We start from the raw sequence: 21,210 nt of genomic DNA on the forward strand, positions 1-21,210 counted from the left end.
CTGTCATCACATTTGTTTCGTAACGTACTTTTCGTGCATTTCTTAGTTAATTTTACCTTTTCTTCTGTTGCATTCTTGTGTTTCTTACCCTTGTTTTTTGCATTGTTCTTCATTTTTAATTGTTTTCCACTATCGACAGCTTTCACAGACTTCTTTAACTGATTTTTTGTAAGGTGATGAAGTAATTATGACTACAGAGCCACAGCCAGCCTTTCTTAATCGACTGCCTTCCCTCTTCTTCACTGCGGGCACTGGTGATATTTGCCATGGAGTTATACTGCTGCCAGATGATTCACATGCTGAAGCTTCAATGGCGATTGGACAAGCAGAGATAGGAGAAAGGTTGTCTGAAATATATGGGAGAGAAGTGTTTGATGTAGAAGGAGGAGGGAGTTCAGGTGAAGGTTCAGAACCTAGTAGTGGTGTAGGAGGGGAATAGAGATCTCGTGAAGATTGAAAACCACGTACTGATCTATATTGTTGTGCGTGCTTTGCTTCAAGAAAGTCTCTATCATTGAAAATGTGGGAATTGAGGGGCCAAATTTCCGTCACTCTAAAACCATTAATGGTGTTTGAAGCAGTTTATGCTTTCACGTACGCTTTTCCAAAGAGTTCTGCTACCTCAAATGCAGAGAGAGGCCGCACACAACCGTCTTCTGTCCTAGCAGTTCTCATCCAAATCCTGAACTCTTCACTGTAGTACGTTTTTAAGGGACTCATGAAGGTTCTGTCAAGAGATGAATGTGGAGGAATACAAAGTATGGACACTTATTGCTTCTCGCCAAATATAAAACTTCTAAATTTCTTGAGTGAGCATAATGGCCATCAAGAATGAGCAACAATGTAGATTCTTCAGATGGCCTTGTGTGTTTAATAAAATGTCTGGACCATTCACTGAAGAGATTACTCTTTACCCACCCAGAAGATGACACGGTCCAATAGATCCTTCAGGAGCACCGCGCATGAGATGATTTGACCACTTTGTCCTTGGAAATATTAGCATGAGAGGAACATAAATACCCGTGGCACTCATACACGTTATTACGGTCACTAAAGAGCCTCGTTCTGCAGAGCTAATTGCGTCTATTTGACGTTTCCCTTTGTATGCAAGAACTTGAGGAACTTTTGATTGAACGACAGTCAGAAATGTCTCATCAATGTTAAATACGCGATCAGCAGAAATGTTCTCATTATCAATCTCCGATTGCAAAAGGTCAAAGACGTGGGTCACTTTTTTCTTTACAAAAGCCAACAGTTCGATTGTATGATGTTTCTGTCGGTTTTCTGAAAGAAAGTTTTCCCTTGTATCTCTTCATAAACAATTTGAGCCAAGTCTTTCCTGCAAACTCGTGGCACTTTGAAAACGAGTGTGCAAGTCTATTTTCTTTGGCTAATTGGTATGCCATAATTCGCACATCCCTCCGAGTAAGACCAAAAAAATGTGTCTTCCATAACTAACAGGTACTGGACCAGTTCCTCCTCCATTTCCGGTGTTAAAATTGGTTTTCTTCCTAGCTTCTTCACAACAGCTTCTTCAGGACTCAATTTACATGACGCCAAGCGAAAAAGTGTTGTCCGAGGCACATTATATATTTTGGCCGCCTTCAAAAATCCCATTTTCTTCTTCCTCATATCGTGAATTGCACTCCTCATTGCGTTGCGGTCCCAAGTCTTCTGCTGTTTATTCATCTGGGAAACGAAACAAAAATATTGCATAAGACTCTAAATATGGAATACTATTCCATATTTAAAACCCTTATGGTATTCCATATTGCAAGCCTCGCCATATTTGTTTTTATAACCACAAAAATGGTACTTAGCCTTGGTAGAAAATAATCTAACTTGCATAGCCTTTAGCTAGAAAACACCAACTTTCCGAGTGATTCACTGTCAATAATTTAAAATTCCAATGTGACTAAGAAAATTACTTCTGAAACACTCACCTACGATAATCGACAATTGCAAACATCCACTCCTTAAAGTATTACGTGCAATAAACTGCTTATTTCACTACAAACTGACCAGAAACACATGACTGGGTACATAGGCAAGCGTCTCCGGGCACCTTCACGAGAGTGCACCATCTACCAGGGTAGATATGGTGGTATTCCATATTATCAACCCTATTCCATATTTAGGTACTTTCCTCTCTCTCTCTCTCTATATATATATATATATATATATATATATATATATATATGCCTTTGAACGAATCCTGTATCGATGCCGGAGAGAAGGAACTAGCTCCACCTGAGGAGCTGGTTCGTCGCATCACTAAAATATAAAATTCGCTAGTGAACATTACTTAGATGAAACAACATATTTACAAATTGGCCAATAGCCCTGTACGGGGGAATGAAGAATGTTGCGCTAGAAAGAAACTTAAGTCCTTACAGAAATAATAGAGACCTATAAGGAACATCTGGTAAGATGCAGGACTAAATTAACTGCTATTTCTCTTTACTGTTGAATTCTTACATAAGCTATTGTTCCTTCTCGCAATCTTCATTTCCATTTCAACACCGTAAGTCAGCCATGTGCAACAGCCGGCCTCCGGGCCGTTCCGGCACACTGAACGTTTTCTTTTTTTTTTTTCCGGGCCGCCTGATATGTTATTGAAAATACGTTTATTACGTAATTCTTAAATTGTACTGAAAAATTTTCCAATCTTCTGTCGCGCAATGTAATACTTATTGAGATTGATTCAGAACACGAAAGATCAAGTCTCCTACTAAAATGATAATAGATTTTTTTATGCTTTTCGTCAGTAAATATTTTTACTACCGTTATAACAATTTTTGTTCCTGTGATGTTCGTGTACAATGTACGAATTTCTCTATTGAATATGGTTATTCAATTCTTGTGAAAATATTACACATTGTCTCGTACGGCCCTTGACGCCAATGATCCTCTGTGGTCGGCTCATCGTCTGTTCCAACTTAGATCTTCCCACTTAAATCTCTGTTCCCACTTAAATCTGCCTTAAGTGTTGATTTTTAAGGCGCAGGAAAAAATTCAATTCGACTGCACAAGTAATTCATTGTTTTTAAAGTTAGATTGTGAAGTCATTGTTGGCGGCAGGCCCGCAACTAGAGGGGGGCATGGGGGCCTTGGCACCCTAAACTTTTCATGGCCCTTCTAGACCTCAATACAAAATGCTATTATTAATACAAAAAATCACAATTTAGATATTTGTAAGAGAATTTTTAATCAGGCCCCCCATCTTATTCATGGCCCCCCCCAAACTTCTGTGTCTGGTTGCGGGCCTGGTTGGCGGTACAATTGTTTTCTATTAACACTTTTTCACATCAACACTTCAAATGGCTCATAATTGAGAAATGTCTTTATTATGCATTCTACAGCCTTTATAATACTTATTCTGTGTCCTTCCATCTTGCATAATGGCTTACCAGCCACTGATTTCTCCAAAGATAAGCATTTCCGCCATTTTAAGCGAGATGGAAAATGATAATTAGGAAATTTCTGTACAAGATTATTAACCATCAACAAGTTTATTAACCATCAACAAGATTATTAACCAAGATTATTAATTGTGACATCATATAGTGAAATCATAATCATTCGTTGTCCTTACGTTGCTGGTGCTGAAATATTGCATATAGACCATAAATGTAAATACTCAAAAAAAGAAAGAAAAAGAAAAAAGGCGTAATACTTTAGGAAAACTAGTCTCCGTGCTGGCATTAATTAAAAATAAATAGGTCTATGCATTATTTCACAACCTATATAATGCAACATTTTGATATAGACAGAAGTAGCATACTTCAAATCACAATTTAAGATTAATTACAGTTGCAGGGGCTGATTACGGTTGAACATATTAATAAAGGTTTCTTAGGTCTATGTATAATATCAACTTACACTTAGAAACTCATTGATTCGGCCAAGGATAAGCAAGTACAAGGGGCTAAGTTCTCCCAAATTTCTAAGTTCTTTATTTAAATAATATAATAAGAAAATAATTTTTCTCTGTAACTTTCACCATATTTTTGATACAATGTGGCGTATATTTTTTCTGAGGCTTCTCAGTCTTCTTTTGCACAAGTTCTAAACAAGTTAAATTAGACCTGTAGCCAGGGAGGGGCTAGAGGGGGCACTGGCCCCCAAAATGTCTTTTACTCCATCTAAAAAATAACGCTAAAGAGAATTTTCAAACTGACTTAAAACCAGTGAAATTTCGCAATTATATTTACCAAATTAAATTCAACGTGGTGAATTCTACTCATTTCCATGTAAAATTATATGTTTCTTGCTAGATGCACCAAACATTTTCCATTGCCTTTACCCATTTCACAAATTTCAAACCGTACCCTATTACTGCAACCATGATAAGCATCCAAGGATACAAGATGCACTTCCAAACAACAATATCATAGTCCACAACGTTAGTTGTGAATATTAATAAACTGTAGTGTCTCGCTTATTTTGCAAGGTAGAAAATTGAGTGCAAACGTTGAATAAAACACACACTTCTATTTTCTATTGATATAATCTAACATTTCTGTAATATAATTTTGTTCTAATGTTTAAAAAATAAATAGTTCAATTTTAATTATTAATTAGAAACAAAGTACCGGTACCTCGCAAAGAGCTTGTATTAAGTACACAAAAATGAAACAAAAATTTACGGTTTCGATAATTCAAAAATAAATACAGATTATGTAAACAATAAATAAATGCACAATTTTATGGTGTTCTTTGATGTTTTTGTCATTGCCCCTCAGTCTTCATTCTGCCCTCCATGATAAATCAGGCTGGCTACGGGGCTGGTTATAAACAAGTTAAATCTCTCTATTTTATAGTTCTGACAAGTTCTGACTGACTGAGTAATTAATCAACGGCCAGGCCAAATCGCTTAAGTTAGAAACTTGAAATTTGGATAGGACGTAAGATTGTGATTTAAGGTCCCACTAAAGAAGGAGGTTTGGAAATTCGATCGGATCATAGGGAAAATATGGAGTGGCAATTATTACTTTAAAATACCTATATCTCTGAATCTCTGAATGCAATGGGCATGAAAGTTTGGTATGTGGACTTCTCATTTAAAATATAATTAGACACGTCTTTCAGATTTTTTTTATTTGACCTAGAAGGAAAGAAAAGTGGGTGAGAAGGAAAAAGGAGTGGGAATTACAATTATTATAATAAGATGTCCATATCTCGAAATATCTTACGGTTACAGACATGAACATTGGTGTTTGAGCTTTTAATTTAAAATAATTAAAGACGTGTTTCAGTGTTGTAATTGTTAAAATAGTGGTAATTGTAGTGTAGAGTTGTAATTGTTAAAATAAGATGGTCATAACTCGAAGCTCCTTAAGGTTAGAGGCATGAAAATTAGGTTTTAGGCTTTTGATTTAAAATAATTGAAGATGTATTTAAGTGGATTTTGATGTTTCCCTTAGAAAGGAAGGAAAAGGAGGGAAAAATAGAGTGAGGGTTGCAATTGTCAAAATAAGTTGGCCATATCTCGAAATTCCTTAAGGTTAGAGACATGAACATTGGCTTATGAGCTTTTAGTTTAAAATAATTAAATAAGTGTTTCATCGTTGTTTGAGGTTTCCCTTAAAAGGAACGAAAAATATGGGAAGAAAAAGGGTGAAGTTGTAATTGTTAAAATAACACGGCCATATTTGGAGATCCCTTAAGGGGGAAGACTACTAAATATTTTTCAAAAGCTAACAATTTTTCTTTTGCCTGTTTTTCGTAACTAGAAAGAGATAATGAAAGGTAACTTACCACAGTAATAGATAATGTTATTCTACACCCGAAAATACGAATCGGAAGAATAATCAGTGTTGCCACCCATAGAAATTACATTGTGACTAAAATTTGACTTCCGGTGGGGTCACTCGGTCGAAAAAGTGTAACAGCTTTTTCAGGCCAGCCACCCTGAATGAGGTTTTCCTGGGTTTTCCTCATTCACACCAGGCAAATGCCGGGGTGGTACCTAACTTATAGGTCCCAGGCCGCTTCCTTCCTTTCCCAATCCTTTCTTCCTTCCCTTTCCCCGGATTGTGTGCTCGCCGAGGGACGTCATCCCTCAAATCGTGAAGGGCTACATGGCCTTAGATGCCGAAAGCCCAGAAATCCAAATCCTAAATCCTAAAATTTGAATTACCCAAAAATCTAGATTAAGACAGCGACTAGAAAAATGAACTCAACGGTTATGATGACTTATCATATTATCTGTGTTCCTTGTTAACTACTTTTTAAATAATATTTGTATTTATTTTGTAATAACTTGTTTATTTTGTAAAAACTTATGTACAAATATTATTTAAAAAGTACTTAACAAGAAACACAGATAACATGATAAGTCATTAATTACCGTTGAGTTCATTTTTCTAGTCGCTATCTTAATCTAGATTTTTGGGTAATTCAAATTTTGGTCACGCTGTAATTTCTATGGATGGCAACACTGATTATTCTTCCGATTCGTATTTTCGAGTGTAGAATGACATTATCTATTATTGCGGTAAGTTACCTTTCATTATCTCTATTCACTTACGAAAAACAGGAAAAGAAATGATTAGCTTTTGAAAAATATTTAGTAGTCTGCCCTCTTAAGAGTAGAGACATGTTAATTCAAGACATGTTCCAGCGTTTTTTGATATTTCCCTTAGAAGGAAAGAAAATAGGGTGAGGATTGCAATTGTCAAAATAAGTTGGCCATATCTCGAAATTTCTTTTAGAGACATGAACATTGGTTTATAGGCTTTTAATTTAAAATAATTTAGAGTTTTCAGAGTTTTAAAAATGTTTTCCTTAGAAGGGATGAAAAAAGGTGAAGTTGTAATTGTTAAAATGACACAACCATATCTGGAAATCCCTTAAGAATAGACATGTGTAATTTAAGACGTGTTTCAGCGTTTTTTGATATTTCTCTAACATGGACTAACCCTTAAGCAAAATAAGCACGTGTTTAGAGCGTCAAGGGAAGGAAGCATCACAGTAATTTTCCATATCCGAGCTTACCATTGGGGATGGGGCATATGGTGCAATACTGCAAATAGTGCAGGTGAGTCTGGTCCGCAAGTGGCCCTCACATTAAATACAATTATAGGTATTTACATATAAGAGCATTCAGAGAATGCAGACTTCAGCCAAGGGCCATGAAATCGAAGGAAGAAATTCTTTCTCGTACCTAGCCTAAATAAAAACAGGGAAACTTTGTATGAGGTCTGTGAAATGTGTATATTTTCTGTACAACATTAGTGGATAAAACACACATACACACATACACATACACACACACACACACACACACACACACACACACATATATATATATATATATATATATATATATATATATATATATATATATATATATATATATATATATTGCGCTGGTCTAGTGGTTCTAGCCGTTTCCTTTTATAACCTTTTTCCATCTGCAAAATGTTCTGGTGAAAACTCACTATATTCATTGCTTATAGCGGCTAATTTTTCACAGAAATAACTGAAATGGAAACGCAGACAGTGAATGAATTTTAAAATACATATTTCACCCTTGTTCTACTGGAAGGTTCTGTTTTAGTATTTCATAGTTTCCTTGCCTTACAAGTAAACGTATCGAAGTCGAAATCTAGTTTCTTGACCAAACTAGAAGTCTGGAATATCAAGAAATGAGCGTAAGCAAAATTCAAAGTGCTTTCGTCCGTAAAGACGCCGCAGTGGCCAAAAACCTGATAGATCAGAGTAAGCCATAACAATGTGTTTCAAGTTTGAAAATTTAATTTTATTTGTAAAACAGGCAAATGGATGAAAAACAAAAACACAATAATCGATACCTGGAGGAAGTAGACATCTATTTTAGGGTATGCTTATCATGGCCGCCATCTTGAAGTCGACCATCTTGTATCTCGCTCGATTTTTTTTAAATAGGAAGGAAGTCATGTAATATATCAAATTGGGCAAGAATTTTATGGGAAATACAAAGGTGAAGACTATGTTTCCATAAGTTTATATTTGTAAGACATAATGAAATGCACATTGATATGAATTCGTTGGTTCAAAGATTTCTTAACAGCTGTATCTTTTTGAAAAGAATTCATGTCAGGAAAACCTAATGTACACTAGTGACAACATCGTAGGTAGATACTTATGAAAGGTATAATCAACTTGAAATCGTTATCGACTGCAGACAAAATTAAATGATGATGAGACGATCACAAACATTAAGGAACTGATGCAAGATGGATGACATATTTTCGATTCGATTATTTGAGTTAGAAGACAAACCTTCATAAGCAGCCACCTATTCAGTATGCACTAGTATACATCCCGTTTTCCTGACTTGATTTTAAAAAAGTGCCTCCACGGGATTTTTCGCAGGAGAGAGCAAAGTTTGTCCTCTGGCTTTGCATTTTCAATAATAAGTGAAAGAATATGCAAGGAAGTTGCACTGAGGCTGATTTATTTGATACCATCTCGATATTCACGGTAGTATCACATGACATAATAAGTAAGAACACCAGCAACTTTTACTTAGAGGAGTGTTCAAAATGAAAGAGGGTGTACACCCAGAATAATGATATACATTTTTACACAAATTCAAAGAAAACAATATTTTTACTCCCAGGGTGTAAGGAAATTTGGGGGAGTGTCAGGGGTGTGCAGAATACTCCTTGGACATAATATCTATTTTTATAACAGAAGTTGTAAACGTATAAAAATAAAGAAACTACTGGAGCATTAATTCAAAAAATACTTACTTATGCCCGTAAACTTAATACAAATTATTCATTTACTTGTTAGGGAGAGGCCATACCCTCCCTTGTGGAGTGTATGAATGTACCTGTACTGCAATATATTGTTATGTGTACATGACAACTGAGAGTACCAGAGCCACTTGGTTGGGGACTCCGCAAGCATTGAGGGCCTCGCGAGCAGAATGGCATGTATTAGGAGCAAAATTTAGTCATAGTTACCACAACTTGTTTGCTCTGGGGCCTAATATGCTGTTAAAACGGCACTGGAGAGTAGATTAGAGGGGAGTCTGGGCAGTAGAGTAGATGCACTAGCGCGGGGCCCGATTGGAAGCAATCGGTCTAATCGGCTTAAGGTCGGCCCTGTTTATTTGGAATATAATATTCAGGCTTTGAAACAACTGTAACAGAGTTCTTGATATATCTCAAGGGGTCCATGAAGAGAAGCAGAAAGGTAAGAAATTGAATCGAAGATAATACACAAGTTGGGCTAGGTTACCATTTAAATCACTTTCTTTGATGTTCCCCCAAATTTTACATGCCAGAGACTCCAGTGTATATATATATATATATATATATATATATATATATATATATATATATATATATATATATATATACATGATAAAAGTAATGATTGAGATCTGATCAAAGACTGAAATTTAAAGAAAATAGAGAAAGTATATTCAAATATAAATAAAGTGGAAGTATACAAAAAATAAACTAATTTCTATCTACAGATTTTGTTTAATTTCGAAACATAAAACCTTATTTTATGATTTATTATTGTTTATATTTTAAGAGCTTATAACCTCTGAGGTTCATAATTCGGCCCTGGTGCTACTTGATCCTGTAAATGGCAGTACTCTCTCTTTGGTATACTTTTTCATTAACACATTAACTGGCGACACGTACAAAAGTGAATTGAATGAGTGAACCGCAAGTATTTTAGAGTATTAATGTTAACATCAATAAAGAAATAAATTTATAAAATCAATAAAGGCAACTGCACACGTTTAATTTGGAAATCAATCTGAGCAGACTTATTTATAGGTCGGTGAAAATTATATTACCATGTAAACTGCAGAAAAGGTGATCCACCGGCGGAACGTGGCAACAAATGAAAAAGTCGAGTGACCCACCTGCCTTTTCCTTCCAGAACATGCATTTAAAATTTGTAATTAATCAGCAAGTTTTTACAATGTTGTAAAACTCTTTTGAGAAGATTCCAAACATGTACATTTGCGTTCATATATTTATGAGCTGTTCGTAAAAGATACTTGTCTTACAATAAGTGTACTATTAAGGAACTGACATTTCCATTTAAAATTGTATGCATCGTTAAATTTCAATTGTACATGCTAATGATAAACTGAGGGTAATTACAAGTAATTTTACTTTTGGGTTGGTGCGATTGAAGTATTCATACTTCCATTTTACTTTCCATTTACTCCCCTAGGATAGTCTAATATGTACATAGTGGCATGTTAACAGGATTATAGATCCCTGCGCAAACTAGTATTAGCATTTTATTCTCTGACGTGACATAATTTTCAACTGGCTCATTTTAACTGCATATATTCTAATCGCATTCATTGTTTAGGTAGTGAGATACTTATTAACCCATATTGCACAACGACAAAGCTTTCAGGTCAAAACTTAGGAACAAAACTTCGGACAAAAACACAAAGGCAAATTCCATTTTGGCGTCTTAAGATGGTCTACGAGCGGATATTTGTAGGATGTTGTAATATACCTTGATTCTTCTAATGAGTCCTTTGAAAACTTGTGCTGTGTAGAATTGCCAATATGTAGATAAGAGTGCAATGTTTTTGAGTGAAATTATGAAAATTTGGAAATTTAATATTACCTAATGCACGTCATTTTATTTATTTATTTATTTATTTATTGCAGCATACAGCACGTGAAGTACCTTGTAACAGACAGTGTAATAATACAGCAAGTAAACATTGTATCAGTAGATTGTATTATTGTATGATGAAACTTAATCAGTTATCTTTTGCTTTATTTTAAGCTCTGTGCACTTGTTGATGAAAATCTTCGAGTTACGGATATACAAAAAGTAGAGTTCGGTATTTTTGATTTGGATGATGCTAGATCGCGTGAGAGGAATTTAGAAGCAAACAGGGAGAAAGAAAGGACAAGAGTTTCGATGCTAGTTATGAAGCACGCGCACGACCAAATTGCAGAACGACTTAAAAAGAAATATTGGGAATCCATGGAAACCAAAGAAAGATGCATTGCAGTAAGTTAAATCACTTTATTAGTATTTTTTAAGGAGGAAAAATACATTTCTTTATTTGTGAAACTTTAGGCTGCAGTTAGTTTCTTATAATAGACCAACTTGATTCAACTCAAGATTGATTTTTAATAAGACACAACGGAGTAATTTGAATAATTGTAGATATTTTCTCATAAATCTAAAATGTATTCAAATAATGTTGAATGTTGAATTAAGAACTTCTATCTTGATTGTTACTTAATTTTTATCAAGATAGTATTGGTGATATATCATAGTGAAATTTAGGTATTCTATCTATCCTTCATAATTTGGAGGAAGTAAATACGAAGGGCAATTTGAATAATGAGTGGGACAATATGAATAGATCTAATGTAATTAAGTCTTTAATGACAAAAATATACAAGGAAGTAATATATAATGTATTTAATTGTTATATTTGCAGATTCCACAACACTTGAAACAAGCTAATTTTAAATAACATGAAATACATAACTGGTAGATATGCGTCATCCGTATTACAATAATTGTAGATATTCGTTAATACATCAGAAAAGTTAGGTGTAAACTATAACATTGTGTGAGGCAAGGAGCCTTATTAGCTTAATTAAATCACAAATAAACAGTTTCCTGCCGTGTCTCACAACTCTAGCAATGAATCCAGTCACTCATTTTAGCAAAACTTCTAAATAGTAATTGAGGAAGCAAAAACCACATTTCCATGTTAATCAACATTATCTATAGCCATATTTAGGCCTACGTCATCTTCACATGAAAAACACGATAATATCAATGTCCTTCGGGATTTCATTACTTTCTTCCTGGATGTTGCTGAATTAGCAATCTTTTTCTTGTAGTTTTCTTGGATTTCGTTTCGCCTGATGCTAATGAATGCTCCTTTCCTTAGAGTTGAAACATAGCTCATAGCCTCAACATTTTCAAGTGAATAAAGTGGCATGAATTTCCTGTAACATGACTTCTTTTCTATACACAAGCGTTTTTGGATTTGGAAGCATTCTTTATGAGTTCATTTGTAGGCTTCGCTGGGACACCGTTTTGATAGCTGTAGTCAGGAAAAAAGGTACGTTGTTAGAAGTTTCTTTCCGTAAAGACTGCTTTTCCTCATAGTGCATAACAAGTGTGTACGTTTCGGAAGGTGAGAATTGAAAATCTTCAATAGCTTGTGGTCTGAAGGTCTATATTTCCGTACGTGAAAATCCATTAAGTGCTAACCAACAGTTGTATGCTTCCGGGCTTCAAAACTCAAGAGCTTTATAGGCCTTTGCTCTTATCTTCGGAGTCATATTAAAGACTTCGCGACCAAGGTAGAACCGTTTCAACAGCTCCTTACTAAAAATGATAAATTTAAACGGACCGAAAAACACGATGAATTATTTGAGTAGCTGAAAGAAGACATTTTGAATGTCCCATCTCTCTACCATTTCGACGAAAAGCTAGAGATAAGGCTCTACACAGTTGGGAGGCTTATTAGCCTGTTATAACCCCAAAACTAACGAAGAAAGAATTGTTTCGTGCTGCAGCCGTCGCCTTACAAAGACCGAAATCAAAAGTTCAGTCTGGCAAAAGAACTATACGCTATTATTTATGCTCTGTGTAAATTCATATATTTCCTACTTAATCGTAAATTTAAATTGTTTACAGACGCAAAATGTTTTTCTCTGCGTACGCACCCGGATAGGATAGGAAAATACACACGCTATAGACTTTTCTTAGCTGACTATAATTTTGATATCCGTCATATTGAAGGAAAGAAGCACCTGGCCGATATCATCAGCCGCTTAGAACAAAACAGCAATAATACTCGAGAACCCATGGACCCACGTCAGGCAACCGAGGATTTTCAAGCATACAGATCCCATTCTCTAGAAAAATCCATTTTTCAAATACAACAACCAGGATCTATGAAGAACTTACGGGAAGAACAGCGCAAGGATGACGCATACGCTGACATAATATCAGTTTTGGAAGGGAAAGAACCGACAAAAAGTTCTACCATGAGAGCAGCTAAGGTTTTGCTTAAAAGACAACCTACTGTATCGTACACAAAAACATCCAGAACTTGGGTTAATTTATCTTTTGTGTATCTAGAAAATTTTGGCAGGACATTGGTTTGAATCTATTCACAAAGACCCGTCAGCGCCTCATTGTGGGTCTTTGAAGACATATAAGACCGTCCTCAATAAATACTACATGCCAAACATGAAATCATACTTAGCATTTAGAATCAAGAACTGCAGAGAGTGTCAACTCCTAAAGAAATTCCCGAAAAAGCCACAAGGAGAACTCCTTCACCACCCGCCAGGCCTTATAGGAGAACGATGGATGTTTGACGATTTAGGACGTTATCCACACGAAGTGAAACCAAAATACGTTTTAGTTGTCACTGAAACAAGCACTCGTTATATAGTGACGAAAGCTGTTAATAGCATCACCGCAGATACAATTGAACAATTCTTACTGGAAGAAATTATTTTAAAATTTGGCGCCTTTCGTTTCCCTCATCTGAACAAACACCCAGTCCACAGAGCAAAGAAACTTCAAAAACTAGCAGAAATATATAATTTTGAATTTAAGTTTTGCCCTGCTTTCAATCACCAGGATATAGGATTAGTTGAGGTCATGAACAAAACCCTACAGAATTCTTTAAAATTTTTCGTCCAACAAAATCATGAAACATGGCCAAAGCTATTACCTCACATCACTTTTGGTTTAAACAGTTTCGTCCAATTAGGAACGAAGAAATCAAGCTTCTTTTTAATGTAGGGGTACGAACCTAGGACAATCAGCGATTGCTAATTACAGACTGCTCCTCAGCTACAGATGGAACGAGACCAACTTGTAAAACTAAGAGAGAAATACGACCAAAATTACTAAAGGCTCACAAACAGCAAAAGAAATATTTTGACAAAAAACATAAGCAAGAAACCTTCCACAATGGAGATAATGTATTAATTTATTTCCCCTTTCGAAGGGTCGGAGAGTCATCACAATGGACCGACAGGTACTGCGGACCGGCCACAATACTTTCAAAGCTAAATAATAATCTGTACCGAGTTCGCATGCCCGGCAATTTCAGGGAGACAGAACAGAATATTTATATTGACAGAATTAAACCATATTATGACGCCGAAGAACATATACAGGGATAATGATGACGAACGCAACAGCTAGGAAGAAGAATAGAAGAGATAAGAAGAGAGGAAAACAAAAATAACATGATTCCAGCAGATACGAACTAGCGACACGCGACGAGCACTCTTCATGTTCCAGCGGCAGAAGAAAAAATATATATAGGAGACAGCAGCAAAAACACGGAATATCTGTAAACAAGATATGACACATGATACGGCTAACTATTTGAAGTGACCAAATCTATTCACATTGCCACAGATCCCTTGTCTTTTTTCACTATTATTATTCCTCACCTCCCTGCATTCTGTCATCCGCACTGCCTGCATACGAACAAAATTGCAAGCCAGCATTTTTCTTTCCGCCTCGAGCGAATGGACTTCAGAAGGCCAGCAACATTTTTTCGCTCCTCCGCCGCGAATCATGACTGTCACTAACATAATAAACTATATATACACACAGTGTGTTCAGAAATTCAGGATTTTCAGTTGACAAACTTTCTTCCGGCGTGACTATGTTTATCACAGTAGTAACTTTCACCTTTGTATAAGTGTATTCTGTCATCCATTTGCTACGACTAGTACGAACTAGACCGATATTAGAAACTTTTTATAATAGCACAATATGACGTACGAACTTCACAACAATATACTACGGACATTACTATCAGTGACGTAGTTATTAATACTAACTATAACCTTCACACCTTCGACAGCCTCTCCTTTGAGGGAGATGACGTAATATACGGATCCTGCTTAGATTAAAGGAGAAACTGTCAGCGCTTCAACTTCAACTTCAACTTTAAACTTTATTTGTTAGTGTCCCATACAGTGTTATATCAGTGACCAGTGCTTTTAACTTTGCTTCTGTGTTTAAGTGCTTTACTGCATTTCCAGTGTATACTGCGACCAATATTCAGATTCTACATAAAGGCAAAAAATAACCATGTGGCTTATTTTTTCTACGCCCCGGGGGTGTAAGGTTCCGCATGTTCCCATAACATGCGATAACCATGTGTAGTACACGTGCCAATAGTAAACAAAAACAAAGCAGACAACGGACCCGAAGAGGAGTCGCCCACATTCGCCAGCAGTCGGCAAGACGGAGATCACCGATGGCAGCCGACACTCCAGGATAAAAGAGAGCGGCATGCATCATGGAGCATCAATCTATCCAGGTTGATCAAACCACCTAAACCCCTCTCACAAAGCTTGGTCACCAAGAGGTACCTATCCTTAAGCCCTAAGACGCACGGTCATTGGGATCCTATCCTCTCTCACGACGCTTGGTCACCGGGAGGTACTTCACCTGCAAAAGCCCTAAGACGCTTGGTCATTGGGTTCCTTTCTTTATCTTACCCAAATTATTAGTGGAACTGCTTATTGTATAGCTTTTGTATTTAAAATCATTTTATAATAAAACGTGATGGGAAAATACAAATTCCCGTGTACAGTAATTACTCTACCTTTATAGATTGAAAGAATTTTACAATATCGATAGTCGAGATTCAAGACTTGCCTCTTAGTTCATGCAAAATGTTCTCTGTGGACTAGAATGGAATGCTCAAATATTTTGTAAACTTATTGCACGCCTGTAGATTCAAAACTAGGCGGAATTCTGAAGTATTTGGTTTCCTAACTATAAGTGCGACGAGAAGGAACTGTCACCAGTCTCTTTAGTAATATTGGCTTCTAAAAGCTGTTTAATTTGCAAATCAATTTGCGACCTTACTGCTAAAGAAATGGGGTGACCTCTGATGGAAAGAGGCTCCTTTATCTATCCTTATCTTGTGTACATAACCACGGAAGTAGCCTATGTCTGTTGGTGTATATGAAAAGACATCCTGTATTTAAAAAGTAGATCATGTACACCTTTTTTCTGTTCATTCGTTAAATCTGGGATTATGTCGAATAATTTAATATCAAAAAGTGATTTGGTTTTGTCCAGCCTATCCTGAATTTCCTATTCAGTTCTATATAATATGTCATCATTTTGCTCGTCTGTTCGGCAATCACCCTATATATCTACTTCATGAACGTTCTCTTCAACATATGAAATTGGAGTGTTTTTTACTAGTCTTACTGGTCTATTAGTTGGATTTGATATTAATAGTATGAAATTATTCTTAGATACTTTAGTAGGCAAAGTCTGTAGCCCGTACTTGTCTATAAATTCTCTAATGGAGAGATAATAAAATACTCAGCATCCATTTTCCGATTCTTGACATTAATAAGTAAAAAGAAATGTGACCTGGCCTGGTATGGTAATCTTTCGCGGAGTAAATACGTCAGCCGATTTACGCTGTTTTATTGTATGGATTGCGTTTGCTGATAATTTTTCTTGAGCGTCAACTTCAATTTGATATGGTGGTGGCCGTGACTTCTTATATACTGATAATGTATTATTTTGCAAATCAATTTTGGCCTGTAAACGATTTAGAATATCTTCTCCAAATAAAGGCAAAAGTCTCCGTGGTCTAAAATTTGAAAATGGTGGGGAAAAGTTGTTGAGCCAATCCTGAATTTAATTAAAGCTATATAACGCAAATTTACGATAGAATTCTGAATTTCTCGTAGATTGGTGTTAAAAGAAATCAATTTTGTGTTCGGAGGTATCCAAGATTTGGGCCATAAGCTCATCGAGCTACCTGTGTCAATGATTACGGGATACTTTTATTTGTTAATAGTTACATTAATTAACAATTTATGTTCTTGATTTAACAATTTAATGTGTTCTCTTCTGTCGGTGACTGGAGCCACGTTATAAAGTGATGTCATTAACTGTTTATTAGGGCTAGTACTTGCGACTTTCTGTTGCTCCTTTACTTCCTGATTTTCTGCTCTCAGAACATGTTCTTGAAAGGATTTATCCTGGGGCCCCTCTAGACGTTTCCCTGCTTATTATTCTTATATTATGTGCTGGAAGAATGGCCTTTTTTATAGCACATGCCGCAAACTGTGACTGTTTCTGACCTAGGAGTACTATTATTATTTTTATTACTTTTTTTTAGAATTATTTTTCTTTCCATTTTTCTGCTGATTTTGATTGACATTATTTGTATTTCTTGACCTGTAATTATTACGGCCGCCGCGTGGAAATTGTGAATTCTTAATAGCATTTTAGGCTACTAGAAGAAATAATTCGGCCATTTGATTAGCTAATTTACTGAAGTCCAATGAATTATTTGCGCTAGAAATACCAGATGTGCTAAGCGCAGGGGGACTGGGAGGGGGTTGCGGATTATTAACTTGGAAGGTAGGATTTGGAGGTAATTGATTTTATGATGCACCCTGTAGCTGTGGTGCTGAAGGTACAGGAAATCCTGGGGCAGGTTGTTGGTATTGATTCCAATTAGGCGGCGGATTACATAATGGATAAGTTAGTTGTTGATGATGTGTAGGGAAGGAAGCGCAAGCAACTGCCGATGAATTTAAACTGCTGACTGGTGAATTTTGATCGCAAAGCGAATAAATTCCTTGTTGTAACTCTACATAATCACGTTTTTTCATAAGGTCATGCGCCTTTTCCAGGTTACGTAACTGTGTCTGTAAATCTTGAACTGTTGTGATTGTTTCTAACGCGATCTTTTGTAAAAAGGTTTTCTTTAAACCTAATGATAAATAATTTATTTTCTGTTCCTCGGTGGCCTGAGGCAGAACTTGTCGTATAACTCTCAATTTCCTTAGAAAATCGCATCAATTGGCTCATTTTCGCACTGCTGAACCTGAAATTTTTCAAACTCAGCCCGATATGCCGGTAATTTTGGTATACCCAAGTCAATTAATTTAGCTTTTAATTGTTCATAATTAAGTGAATCCAATTGGTTCTGAGCTTTTAACTGTAACACTAAATCTAGGGCCATATCTCGTAAATACATTGGTAATAGTTCTTTCTTTTTCTGTGCATTCCGAGAATGCAATAACGCAAGATGATCAAGCAGCATAAAAAATATATCTATCGGGGTCCTCCGTAACGTGTCCCGAATATTTAGTGAGGTATGGTATATTGAAAGAAGGGCGAGAATTCTGATCCATATTTGCACCGTCCTCCGGGAAAATGTTCTTTCCTGTTTTAGCATGAAGCATGAACTAAAATAAACTCAAGTCCGAGTCACTAATTTCACAAATAAGAAAATCACCTACCTATGAGAAAAGAGTTCACTTGCAATTAATAAAATTACTGTCCGGTAGGGGAGTATTCAGACCAAAACTGAGCCGGTCAAAGCCTCGACCATGTAAAGCTTTGTCCCATATAGGTATAGGTAGAGTGTTAATAAAAAGAGTATCCGGAATCGACTCTCACTACCGGCTTTTATTATAAAAGTTTCACTACAAAAGTATTTTTACAAAATTTTTACTAGAGATTATTTGTACTGCACAAATAATCTCTCTAGTATCAAGGTTAGTTAAAGGTAGTCTTTGACCGTAAGGTCGCAGACAGGATGTCTACAGAGCCCTGTAACAGGCTAAGCAGAGGGGAGTTTGGGAACCTAATGCTCCGTAGCAAGCAAAGGAGGGTTAAGTGGCCAACAGAGCCCCGTAGCAGGCTAAGCCAGGAGATAGGATAGGCGTAGTCCCGTAGCAGAATAGAGGCCTGGAGTTAGTTTACTCCTAGTGTTCCGTGGCAAACAGTAGGACGGTCACCAGAAAACTGGTACAGAATTGCGGTCGTCCATCCAATTTATAGGGTTCCTTGGGTGGCGGTGACGCTGCTGCTCCATTGTCGTCTTCTGCTCCGTGGGAGGGCTAGAAGTCCGTCATCTGCAGGAGACTGTACATCTATCTGTTGTGGAATCCTCTTGCAATACCACGTGGTGTTGTTTGTAAACACTGACGTGTAGAATTATTTATTCACTATTCAACTGGTACATTACACTATGTTCTTCCCTGAGAGTAAGCGACCATGTTTCGCAACCATACAGAACAACAGGCATGATTATCGTTTTATATATTTTAAGCTTCAAATTCCTCGACAGAATTCGCGACAACAAGAGATTTTGAACCGAATAGTAACACGAATTCCCTGCTTTTAGTCGACATTTAATTTCTTTGTGAATATGATTTTCGTCTGTTTATATTGACCCTAGATATTTGAAAGTATCCACTTTTTCAAAAGTATTATTTAATACTTTAACGCATCCATAATTTGCTGTATTACGGTCCCGGCGCACTTCCATGTATTTAGTTTTCTCCGCATTTTCTTCTAAACCCATGTCCCTGCAAGCGTTTAATAAAATCTCTGCATTCAGTAGCGTAGCAATAGGGTAGGCAGGGTAGGCCTACGGGCGCAGAGCGTTTCGGTATATTAGGAGGTGTCCCAGGTTTTTAATAAGAAAAGAAGCAAATTATATAAATGGATTCCCAAGTTTTAGCGGTCTTCATTTTCGAACATAGCAAGAATAAAAATTTCTGCTCACTTCGCTCGCAGTTTATTACATTTGCGTATCAAATTAATGTCGTTACTGTAAACTCGTCGAGTTTATAGCACTGTATGCTTAAGAAATCAATCCTCCTTTATTAATACGATATCAGTCCTATATTACATGTACTGAGCTTACCAACTTTAAATAAAATGCAACAGACTTTCAACAATAATGACAAATTCTGTGACCTATAATATCTGGATTAAAACGATTTAAACAAATGTTGCCATGATTATGAGGCACAACACAACCGCGGCTACACAAAACCAAGTACAAGCACCAAGGGTCGGGCAAACCGGGCAACTGCCCGGGACGCCAACGTCAGGGGGTGTCTAAACGAGCAACCCGAAATAAATTTTCGAACGTATTTTCTAGTATCACTGTGATAAAATGTAAAATATAGGGTAGGACTAGATGGGGGCGACAAAAGGACACTTTGGTCGGATGAAAATTTTGCCTCCATCCGCTCCTGAGAGACTAAGATGACGTAATGTTAAATGGATGAGAATGATACTGACTTATTTGGCTCTAATTTCAACATTGTTGGAGGATAATAAGTAGCTGATCTTTTTAAGTACCGATTCCAATATTACTTACAGTATTATCCGCTCCTGAGAGACTAAGATGACGTAATGTTAAATGGATGAGAATGATACTGACTTATTTGGCTCTAATTTCAACATTGTTGGAGAATAATAAGTAGCTGATCTTTTTAAATACCGATTCCAATATTACTTACAGTATTTTTGTAGACGTGATGACTTCTTTCTCTCTCTTTCTCGTTTTTTCTTTGCAATTAGCCGATTTTAGTCCTGTTTTAACGGAAAGAAAAAATCTCATGTTGGCAACACTGCCCAATGCTAGTCAAATGTGGATGTGGCAGACCGGAAGCCTTTTGTTTTTGTTTTCAGTGATTTACTCGTAGCGATAAACTTGTATAATATCAAACAGAAGTGAAATATTTCATTAAGTGATACCATGAAACATGCTGCAAAACTCATACAAAAATCGAGCAAGTAAGCATCACCATTCGTTATGTTATCTTCTAAACCTAGTGATCATTTCCCAGTTCGAAATCGTAAAAAGCTTCCTTGGATTTGACGATGTGGACGAACATTGTGCAGAAAATTATGATGATTTAATATTAAAAGTCCTAGTAGAAAATGAGATTGACATTGAGAAGTGCATAGGGCAAGGCTACTTTGAAGCAGCAGTAATAAGTCGGTCGGAGCAACAGTAATAACCGTCGTATTTCTGGCTTGAAAACGCGGATTCGAAAACATGCCAGAATGCTGGACTCATTATGTTCACTGCGCGGCACATAATTTGAACGTCGTGTTATCAAATGCTGCAAAATTTAACACAGAAGCTGTTAATTTCTTTGCCACTCAACAAGGTGTATGTAATTTCTTTGGTAGCACCGGGAAACGTTGGAAGTCTTTACAAGATTGTATTCCCAAGGATACTTCTCCAGAAAATGAAAAGACACTAAAAAAAAAAAAAAAAAAAAAAAACACTATCAAACAACCTAAGATTCAAGCCATGATACCGTCTTCGCACTAAGAAAGAGATATGCGGACGTTATGAAATCTTTTAAAGTCTCGTTATAAACGTAAAATGGAAAGGTTCGATTTCGTGGTAAT

At 36.4% G+C, this 21,210-nt stretch overlaps 1 protein-coding gene across 1 annotated transcript in view; it reads left to right on the forward strand.

Moving 5' to 3' along the window:
• LOC145690931 (cilia- and flagella-associated protein 43) overlaps positions 1 to 21,210 on the forward strand; it is a 190,326-nt gene that overhangs the window by 74,072 nt on the left and 95,044 nt on the right. Inside the window, exon 13 of the mRNA XM_081766380.1 lies at positions 10,771 to 11,001. Within this exon, the coding sequence (XP_081622506.1) occupies positions 10,771 to 11,001 (231 nt within the window). The remainder of the gene's footprint in view (positions 1 to 10,770; positions 11,002 to 21,210) is intronic.

Source organism: Thermobia domestica, chromosome 1, assembly GCF_964235325.1.
Source record: "Thermobia domestica chromosome 1, izTheDome1.hap1.1, whole genome shotgun sequence".
Taxonomy (NCBI): domain Eukaryota; kingdom Metazoa; phylum Arthropoda; class Insecta; order Zygentoma; family Lepismatidae; genus Thermobia; species Thermobia domestica.